The sequence below is a fragment of the Tasmannia lanceolata genome, unplaced genomic scaffold, assembly GCF_043159265.1.
Source record: "Tasmannia lanceolata isolate RefF3 unplaced genomic scaffold, GAP_Taslan_0.1 ptg000013l, whole genome shotgun sequence".
Lineage (NCBI taxonomy): Eukaryota > Viridiplantae > Streptophyta > Magnoliopsida > Canellales > Winteraceae > Tasmannia > Tasmannia lanceolata.
In genome coordinates this window covers 20,008,400-20,019,618 of record NW_027518690.1, presented here as the reverse complement: position 1 = coordinate 20,019,618, position 11,219 = coordinate 20,008,400, and the positions used below count along the sequence as shown (strand labels likewise).

The 11,219-nt window shown below is 38.2% G+C and overlaps 1 protein-coding gene across 2 annotated transcripts in view; it reads left to right on the top strand.

The window, feature by feature from the left end:
- Positions 1–8,811: 8,811 nt before the first annotated feature.
- The window catches only part of LOC143889933 (DNA topoisomerase, type IA, core), a 90,739-nt gene continuing 88,331 nt past the window's right edge, over positions 8,812–11,219 (top strand). Inside the window, exons 1-2 of one of the 2 annotated variants that reach the window (XM_077394334.1) lie at positions 8,812–9,007; positions 9,128–9,184. In XM_077394334.1, coding sequence (XP_077250449.1) covers positions 8,987–9,007; positions 9,128–9,184 — 78 coding nt within the window. In that variant the 5' untranslated portion in view covers positions 8,812–8,986. The remainder of the gene's footprint in view (positions 9,008–9,127; positions 9,185–11,219) is intronic. The other variant, XM_077394333.1, reaches the window with a different exon arrangement.

Genomic DNA, 11,219 nt, shown 5'->3' with positions numbered 1-11,219 from the left:
ACACGAATGAATGAAGAAGTTGATGAATCTCAATGGCATTCTTTTAAAAATGAAATGTATAGGAAAAATGTGCAAGTGAGACTGGATGATCTCAAACGATTCATTCGAATCAAAGATGAGAATCGAGCCAGGAATAACTTGGAGATGGTTAGACAGCAACAGTCTGTTGCTAAGGTCAGTACTTCTTCAGATTGGTGGTTAGATACAGGAGCCACTTGTCATGTTTGCAACTCTACAAAACTACTAATTGATGTTGTTGCCGCGAAAGAGACTGTTACAGTGGCCAGTCGAGCAGAGGTAGAGGTGACTCACGCTGGTACTGTGAACTTGGTCCTTTCTTCAAGACAAATACTAATTTTTTAAAAAATTGTTAAAGTAATTCTTGCTCTTCAAAATAATTTAATTTATATTAGTCTTTTCGACTATGCTAGCATATGTACTTCATTTATGTGTGGTAGAGTAATTTTTGATTGTTAACTCATACTATTTTGATTGTACATATTTGATAGATGGTATGTTTAATTTGAGTTTAGATAATGAGACTGTTAGTTAGAAAAGTTCACCACTACTTGCTCCTAAGTTGTTACACAACCGATTGGGACTTGTGCCCTATCAAAAAAATAGTCTACCTTACTAACACTCATAAGATACCATTATATATGTCAATTACATTTGACAAGTGTGAGAGTTAGGAGTGTTAGAGAAGGAGAAGATCCGCACTGACAGGGTTCAAGGAATTCTGTGCTCTCAGGGCGTAATCCTTGAAACTACTGCTCATCTCTCGCCTCAATCAATCGGCATAGATGAGTGTAAGAACATGACGTTCACTTAAGTATTACACTCCATGTTAATGTCAGCTGGCATGCCTAGTTGCATTTGGGAAGATGCAGCTTTGACTGCAAATCACATCCTAAATCTCTATATGCTCCTCCATGTGATAGAGTACCCAAGAATTTGGTGAGGACTTTGTGACCTACCAATTGGAGAATGATCCATCATCCTATCAGGTAGTGATGAGATCTAAGGACTTTATGTTGTGGGCAGAAGCCATTCATGATGAAATGAGCTATCTGTTAGAAAATCTAACTTGACAGCTAGTCGATTTGCCAAAAGAGGCTAAGACTATGGGCTGTAAGTAGATATTTGTATGTGATTATATAAAGTTTGTTATGGTATTAAACAAGCACCTAAATTGTGGCATAAATTTTTTTTTAACAAAGTAGTAAAGAGCTTTGGGTTTCTCACAAATTACTCGGATAAATGCCTTTACTATCATTTTGTGTCGAATACGGTCATGATTATTTGCTTGTATGTAGATTTTGATTCTTGTTTCCAATCTCTCTGTGTGATGAGTAATGTGAATCTAACATTGGGTAAAGAATTCGACATGAAAAGATCTGGGTGTTGTTACACCATTCTTGATATGAAAGTAAGTTTTGAAAGGCAAGGAATCACCCTTGGCCTAGCCCATTATATGAAAAACTACTTTCCTTTTGAGGATGCAGTGAGTGCAAACCGATTGAGACACCATTTTGATTATACCCAAGAAGCTGATCTCTAAGGAAGAGACAGTGTAAGCCAGTTAGATTATTCTAAACTGATAGGTAGTCTCATGTCTGTTTTGTGTTGAACTAGGCCAGACATAGCCTTTATAGTTGGCATGCTGAGTCGTTTTACTAGCATTCCTGGCCATGAGCACTGGAATGCCCTTATGAGGCTGATGAAAAACCTTAAGGGTACTCAATATTATGCTCTTTGTTATGGTGGCCATCCTCCTGTATTTGAGGGATATTCTGATGCATCATGGGGCTCAGAATTAAAAGACAGTAAATCTACCAGTGGTTATGTGTTTACCCTGGGTGGAGCTGCTGTTGCGTGGAAGTTGAAGAGACAAACTTACATTGCTCTGTCATCTATGGAATCAGAACTTTATGCTCTAGCTTCTGTAGGAGATGAAGCAGAGTGGATAAAGAATCTGGTTATGGACATTCCACTAACTCGGTGAAGGATTAATTCCTCAAGTGTGTTCTGTGATAATCAAGCTACAATTACGATTGTGAAGAACTCACTCTTTAATGGTAAGAGGAGACATCTTAGGCTGAAACATGCCATGCTAAATTATCTCATTGAACACGAGATTATCACTTTGATTGATACGAAATCGAAGGATAATATGGCTGATGCTCTCATATAGGGGCTGACCAAAGATCGAATATTCAAAACTGTGGGGGAGATGCGGTTAAAGTCTATATAGACAGGACTTAACCTACATCCATGTTATTTTGAATCTTCGAATCTCCCTTTTGGCCAAGATAAGCACTTGATATGTTTCGACGATGTTTACAGTTGTTGTGTGTCATTCCACATTTGATGACATGTCCTTTTTGGGAAAGGTTGTACATTCCAAACTTGATGATACAGCTTAACTCAAATATGGATAAGATGACTGTAACATTCCAAAAAGACACATGAAATGGTTCTTTGCAAAAAAAACTATTTGGTCTTGTTCTTTAATGAAACTTGACAAGTAGGAATGATTATTTGCAAAGAAGTTGTTTAGGTCTTGTTCTTTATTGAAACTTGACAATGATGCTTATGGTGAGGTGATACTGATACTTTTTCAGCCATTTTGAATTGTACTAAGTTCTTCTTCAGGTTGAATTAGATACTTTCGTGAATTATGGAATTGTACTAAGTTCTTCTTCAGGTAGAACTAGATACTTTAGTATTTTACACAAATGATTGGATTCATTTTCATAAAATCCATATTTGGTAATTCACAAGGATTGGCGAAAAATGAGGAGCTTGTCTTGATTTGGACTTTGATGAAGATGACTTACTTGATGAGTAAATCTTCTAAAGTCATAAAGACTATGCTTACATTTCAGTATGCATAGAGTTCACTTTTTTGTAGAACTTTATTTTGGATCTCGATGAGAATCATACCTCATGAATGAATTCATCTAAGATCAGTGGGGTTCACTTATATGTGAAACTACCTTTTGTTTGAGTTTAGCTTATTGTATATCTAAAACTCTTGGTTTGTCATAAAATGATTCATGTTTTCAGTTGGATTACAGATCTTTTATGATATAGACCATATATGGTGATGTGGATGATTCAATATTTTGTTTTGAACATTACACTATCTATCTATTGGATTGTGCTATATGTAGAACATAGGAGGAGATTGTTGGGTATATAATATAACCCATGTATGTTCTAATATAAGCCCAATAATATAATGGACTGGTGTAGTGGGCCTATTTGGGCTATAGCCCACTAACCTATTAAAACCCTAGTGTATCTAATATATATAGGGGCTGGAGGCAACAAACTTGGTATTCCAAATTAGATACCTTGGGTGTAATGCTTCAAGCAACCTCTTGCTTGACCTAATTACTCTAACAGCCTTAAACTTTTCTATGGTTCCATCTACTTTCATCTTCTTCTTGAAGATCCACTTACAACCTATGAGTTTAGACCCAAGTGGTAAGTCAACTAATTTTCAAGTTTTATTACCCGTGATAGAATCCATTTCATCATTGATGGCCTTTTTCCAAAAGGCTGCATCTTGAGATTTAATGGCTTCTTCATAGGTCTTAGGATCAGGTTCTACTTTTAGATCTATCATGGTAGAAGTGAAGACCTCATCTCTTGATCCTTCTATAAGAAAGACTACAAAATCAGGGCCATAGGTTTTATCTCTTCTATCCCTTTTACTTCTTCTGATTTCATTAGGTACCTCATTTGTTTCCTCTTGAGGCTCTAATGAAAACTCTATAGGTGGGTTTGAATCTATTAATCAATGAATGGATGAGAACCTGTTTTCAAAGAAGGTGGCATCCCTAGACTCAATAATCGTGTTCATATCTACTAAGTCATTTGGTTCTACAACTAAAAACCTATAGGCTTTACTATGATCTGCATATCCAATGAATATGCATTCAGTGCCTCTTTCACCTAACTTTCTTTTCTTAGGTTTTGGTACTTGGACAATGGCTCTACAACCCCAAACTTTCAGATAATTTAAGTTTGGTTTTCTCTTTTTCAAAAGTTCATAGGGTGTTACATGAGTTTTCTTATTTGGTATTTTATTTAGGATGTGGCAAGCCGTTAGTAAGGCTTCACCCCAAAACCTCTTAAACCAGAATTGACTAGCATGGAATTAACCATTTCCATTCTAGTCCTATTCTTTTTTTCCGCAACACTATTCTGCTGTGGTGTATAAGGGGCGGAAAACTCATGTATTATTCTTGAAGCATCCTCCTATCTTATTCTCTACCACCACACCATTTTTCTCCAACAGAATATAGGTGGTTCACGACAATGGGCTACTCCACGGACAAGGCAACACAAAAATCCACTATTTAAAACCAATAGTACAATGTTACCTCAATCGGTAAAATCTACCGATAAAACCCTTCTCTTCAACCTTCTATGCAACCTCGAAGCAACTGTCAAATCTTTATACTGAGTATGAGAAAAACCCCTTTGAAAGACCTTCCAATACAATGCTTCTCTTGCATATAAGAAAACTCCATGGAAAAGAACAATGGAAGAAGAACACACCTTGAGTAAACAAGAAGATGAGGAAAAAACCCCTTTTGCTTCACCACGAAAAGCCTTCCAAGAGCTCAAGAGAAATCCCCATTTTTTGCTCTAACCTTTTCTCCTCTCTTCTCTGCTCAACACCTTGAGTAATCAAGTAGAGTGCCTTGCTTTTGCTTCATCACAAAAGCCCTCCTAGAACCCCAAGAGAAAACCCATCTTCTTGCCCTAGACTTTCTCCACCTCTCTACTCTTCTCAACACCTTGATTAACCAAGTAGAGAGTCTTACTTTTGCTTCACCACAAAAGCCCTCCTATAGGCCCAAGAGTAGACACATCTCCTTGCACTAAATTTATCTTCAACCTTGAGTAGAAGAACCTTGCTTTTGCTTCACCACAAAAACCCCATAGAGCTCCAAGAGAAAACCCTCTTCTTGCCCTAGATTTAACCTTGAGTAGAACCTTGCTTTTGCTTCACAACAAAAGCCCTCTTAGAACCCCCAAAAGAAAACCCCTCTTGCCTTGCCTAGCTTTCTCCTCAAGAAGAACCTTGCTTTTGCTCTACCCCAAAAGCCCTCCTAAGGCCCTCAAGAGAAAACCCTCTTGCCTTGCTCTAGCCTTTTCTCCTCTCCTCCCATTTTCCCTTCTTCTTGAAACCCTCTCTTTCATATATATATATATATATGTGTGTGTGTGTGTGTGTGTGTGTGTGTGTGTGTGTGTGTGAGGAAAGTGTTGGTGAGCTTAAGCTCACCAAACTTATGGTGAGCTTAAGCGCCCCAATCACATGGGTCCCACATTTTCTATGGTGATCCAAACCATTCATTTGGAAGGCCCTCTCATAGATAGGGTGTGTACCAAAAATCAGCTCCATAGGATCATCCTAACCCCTCCATTTGTGGAGGAAAAAAAATGGGCAGATTTGTGGGCAAATAATGTCTGTCCATTTTGACCTCCACAAATGGATGGGTTAGGATGATCCTATGGAGCTGATTTTTGGTACACACCCATAAGGGCCTTTCAAATGAATGCTTTGGATCATCCTAACAAAGTAGGCCCCAATGTGATTGGGTGCTTAAGCTCACCAACACTTTCCTCTATATGTATATATATAGGAAAAGGATTGTACGCTCGAGCGTACTAAGCTTATGGTACGCTCGAGTGCCCAATCACATGGGTCCCACATTTTTTGTGGTGATTCAAAGCATTCATTTGCAAGGCCCTATCATAGATAGGGTGTGTACCAAAAATCAGGTCCATTGAATCACCTAACCCCTCCAAAAGTGGAGGGCAAAAAAGGGCAGATTTGTGGACAAACACTGTCTGTCCATTTTGACCTCCACAAATGGATGGGTTAGGATGATCCTATGGAGCTGATTTTTGGTACACACCCCATCTATGTAAGGGCCTTTCAAATAAATGCTTTGGATCATCCTAACAAAGTGGACCCACATGTGATTGGGCACTCGAGCGTACCATAAGCTTGGTACACTCAAGCGTACAATCCTTTTCCTCTCTCTCTCTCTCTCTCTCTCTCTCTCTATATATATATATATATATATATATATATATATATATATATATATATATATGAGGAAAGTGTTTCTACTCGGCCGAGTAGAAAAGCTTATCTACTCCTCCCTTTAAAAAGTACAGTGGGCCCACACATTGTGGATGATCCAAAGCATTCATTTGATAGGTCTTAACATAGATAGGGTGTGCCCAAAAAATCAGCACCAAAGGGTCATCCTAGCCCTTCGTTTTGTTGGGCCTTGTAGAAACAGAATGGACGCACTGTGTAAGATGCGTAAGATGCGTCCATTCTGTTTCTACAAGGCCCAACAAAACGAAGGGCTAGGATGACCCTTTGGTGCTGATTTTTTGGGCACACCCTATCTATGATAAGACCTATCAAATGAATGCTTTGGATCATCCACAATGTGTGGGCCCACTGTACTTTTTAAAGGGAGGAGTAGATAAGCTTTTCTACTCGGCCGAGTAGAAACACTTTCCTCATATATATATATATATATATATATATAGAGAGAGAGAGAGAGAGAGAGAGAGAGAGCATCCCACTTAAAGCCACCAAGTGGGACTCACTCCAACAATGAAATAAAACCGGTGATTTTGTGTCACAAACTCAACAAGTCTCATGCGTGGGCCGATGTCACGTCTTTCAAAAATTTTGGAAATTCATGGATGCATCATTTTATTGGTTGGATTCAGGGCAAGTCACTTATGGCTACCGAAATTTGCACCACCATGTGTTCATAATGACACAGAGTCACCTTGTCTTTTATTATGTAACTAGCTATCAAAGCTAATACAATTCCCAAAAAACTGTCACCAGCCAATTGAAAAGGAAACGACAAGGTGAGTTTGTGTAATTATCAAAACATGGTTTCACAATTATCAATCAGTGAAATGGTATCAGCACTGCTCTTTAAAGACTTAATCTACCTTGAACCACATCTAAAGAGACTAATACTATTAAAATCAATGAATTCACAATAAAAGATACCCCACCTTACGATAACAAGGCATATCATATTTGTGCTTAGTTGTGTGCTGGTTATGCTATAAGTAAAGCCTAAGACTAATTCTATTAAAAGAACCTAAAAATAAGTATATGTCCCCTTGAACACTGGAATATGATCCATTGGATATTAGAACTATGAACCAATGGATATCGAATCTGAACTTTGAACTATTGAATATGAACTCTGAACAATTGGTTACTAAGTGAGACTCACTGGAGTATCGAATATTGAATATGAACCTTTGAATACTGATTTTCACTACATCTCAAGAGTGTATCAGACACTTAGAGAAATGGTTCCTATTGCGTTGTATAGCTCATTCCGACTTTTATGACAAATTTTCTAGATTAGTAGTTTGGAGGCGACAGTCTATCATGAATCATTTTGTAGAGAGTTGAAGGAAGAAAGCTTCTGGTCGAAGCATGTATAAGAATTTTAGTTTCTTACTCTTTTTTAGTTTGTTTTTTGGAATATAAAATTATGAGATGGATTTGTGAATATGGAACTTATTGGGATTTATAGTTGATAGTTGTAAGGAAAAATGGTTTGTCCTGATCTTTGAGAGAGAGAGAGAGAGAGAGAGAGAGAGAGAGAGAGAGAGAGAGAGAGAGAGACCTTATGATTTAGGCGAAAAAATTTTCGAGGCATTTTGTGTCATGTCGGCTGACCAGTGACCGACTGAAAATCTCCTTAATGCTTTGTTTCTTTGGACGTAGAATTTGTTCTATGTTGAAAAAAATGAACAATAAACAATTTTTACATCCATTTTTATGTTGAAAGAAACGGAGCCTAATCGAAATACTCTTGTAAATCAAACACATTTGGAAAACTGTTTGATGGAAAATATTCGACGATTACTTTCAATGTTTTCTTGGTAACTTTTTTTTCCTTTTGAAATGGTGTAAATTTATTAGAAAACCAAAACCAGGACCTAGACAGTCTTGGAAAGGTAGTACACGTTAAAGTGATACAAACCAAAAGCAACAATCAAGTTCAAGGGGTTAAGAAATCAAAATTTTCTAACTCCATTCTTTTCACTCTAGTCTGAGCAAGTCGATCCGCTCTTCGTTCGTCTATCTCCTGACATGATGGAATTGGACATGATGACCATCCACCCGATTGAGGATCTCATTTATACTCAACTCAACTCAACTCAACTAAGCCTTTGTCCCAAACTAGTTGGGGTCGGCTAATGAATCATTTAGAAAATTTTTCATGAAGAAGGTGAAAGAATCTATCCGGCTTAAATTGACTGAGTCTAATACTGACCCTAGCTGGGTTCGTCTACATGGATCATTTTCTTCCATTATCTCATATCCAAGGTCATGTCCTCTGTTTTGTTCCTAGCCATCAGGTCTTTCTTCACTGTTTCAACCCAAGTTGTTTTCGGTCTGCCACTTCCTCTTTTTACTCCATCAACTTAGCACAAGTCACTTCTTCTCACCGGAGCATCCAAAGACACACATTGGATATGCCAAACCATCTTAAGCCTCTTTTATCTTCTCCTCAATTGGTGCCACTCCCACCTTTTTTCAGATGTCGATCTCACTTATCATCTCTAAAAATCTCCAGGGAGATCTCATCCCTCCATGTTGTGGCAAAAGGAGATTTGCTTGGTTTCATATTTGGTTGTACAACTGGTCTTCAATGGACTACTCTTCGTCAATTTAAAGAAAATGATATGATCTATTGATCTCCCCGTTTTTTTAGCGTAAAAATAGTACTTCATTCATAACGACACTAGAGGCATAGAATGGGCGGTCCAGGGAAGAAAAGGGGGAGAATATATCATTTCCAATGGAAAACCTACGGACTGGCCGACCCAACTTAAAAGAAACCCGGGGGAGAAGTTGATCCGTTGAACCGCCTCTGTTCGTCTCCCAAAGTGCAAAATGGCACCCAAAGTCCTAATGGTGAGGGAAGTGAGGGGAGGATTTCTCTCTTTTCTTGCAATTTAATCTCTAGTTTTTCTTCTTAGATTTTTATCTTGCTGGGATTTTCATTATCTGTTTGTCTCTCTCTCTTTTACACAGGTTGCCGAGAAACCTAGCATCGCTCTTTCCATTGCCTCCGAGCTCTCAAGCGGTCGTGTAAGTCTTACAAATTCGTGTGTTTCTTAATTTTGAAACCCTAGATTTGGATCATTTTGTTGCCTCTCTCTCTCTCTCTCTCTCTCTCTCTCGCGTGTTTCTTCTCTACAAGCAAACTGAGAAATACCTCCTCTACAAGGATCGAACATGATGTGCAGCAAAAACGTCAGGACAACGATGCAAAGAACACAATCTGATACATCTTTTACTCAGTCTGTTGCTGATGATCAAATAACGATTCCAACCACACGTATTACTAATCAAAGGAGCAGAGGCAAGCCAAGATGGATGGCTGATTATGTGAGGGATTGAAGATAAACAAGACTTAAGTTGGAGAGGGTAAGTCAGCTGAGATGGGTTAGAACTAGAGTTTGCTACGAGGTTAAAATGATGTAACTAGAGTCAAAAGACAGTTGATGGGTTGTAACAGAAAATAACAGAATACACTAAGGCTATAAATGTACTCATTGAGATGGGACAAATCAAGAAATTACTCAGAACTTCTTCTTTCTCTTTCTACTCTTCCTCTGTTTCTCTTCTAGGATTTCCTTTCTTTTCTTGATTCTTTCTAATTGCAGAAGTGCAGATTGCATTATCAAAAAGATTCTTCACTAAAGAAGCATCACAATCACACAAAAAATACATGATTTATATGTTTCAGCAGTGTGCCTACGTCTATGGGAGAAGATTATCACTATTTCAGTATAAGGTTACAGACTCTCTTCTACTTAGCCAAGAAAACACAAAGCAAACCTTGCTCTCGTAACACTAACATTCGGCTTATATATCTATGCCACTACATGGAGAATATTACCGAAATACCCTTTAGCAAAAATTTGAAAATGCACACTGCCCCGTGCACGAGCCACATGTGCGTCATGCATATTAGTCCGTTAGGGTCATGCCAGAATACAAGAGATCTGCACAACAGAACCCACTTCGTGACATGTTCTATTCACTGTACAGGTGAACTTGTAAAGCAAAGAATTAGGGACAGCCTAATCTTGGGGGAGGTCACATAAGTCACTAAACTGGCTTCTTTTGGTATACAATAAGGTCATGGAGCACAAGTTCTGATGGCATGGGTGACTTAGGAAATGCTTTTCCTTACTTGAGAAAAGAAGTATGACAGCAACAGGGTGTGTGGTAGTAAAATAGAATAGAGGACTGAGGAAGTCATATAGTTAAAATGATTAATGAACTGCTCCTAGAAGACACAGGATTTTGTTTATACGTCAAATTTAGTTTATCTATTGTCTTAAAGGATCCCCATGGTGAGCCAAGAGTGACCAGTCAATATCCATTGCCAGTTAGAAGACTTAGTCTATCAGGGTAAACTGTTGCAGCTGATATAAGGAACTTATAAAGAGATTATTTGAAAATTCTTGTCCCTTTCAAATGAGCATAATGCCGTCAATTGCGTAAAACATTGCAAAGGGACCAAACGAGGGCCAGTTCATCATTTTGGTAAGAAATTTAGGTTATATGGGTAATTTCCTAATGAAACCATTGTCTACAAATGAAGAATACCTCTTCTTTGTCTGGGAAACGTTGCAAAGGGACCAAACGATGGCCGGTTCATTATTTTGGTAAAAAAATGTAGGCTATATTGGTAATTTCCTAAAGAAACCATTGTCTACAAATGAAGGATACCTCTTCTCTGTTTGGGATATTCATATATTTTTTCTGAGAAGGTAACCGGTAAATTTTATTAAGAGCCAAATAAAACATACAACGAAAGGGGACAAGGAGCCCCTACAATGAAAAAGAAAGCTACAATCAAGCCCAAAAACGAGCAGGGACCCCCCCCCCCCCCCCCACCAAAAAAAAAAAAAAAAAAAAAAAACCACAATGCTTCCCTTTCTAGACCTTCTTTCGCCAAATATCTGCTAAGGACTTAGCAGTCCACTTCATATGATTAAATGTTGGATGCACTATACGACAAAGATCCTGAATCTCCGTGATCATGTTGGTTAGATTCCACGGTCTAGGGCCCTTACAACTTACAAGCTTCCCAAGGAAGAGCATTTGAAGA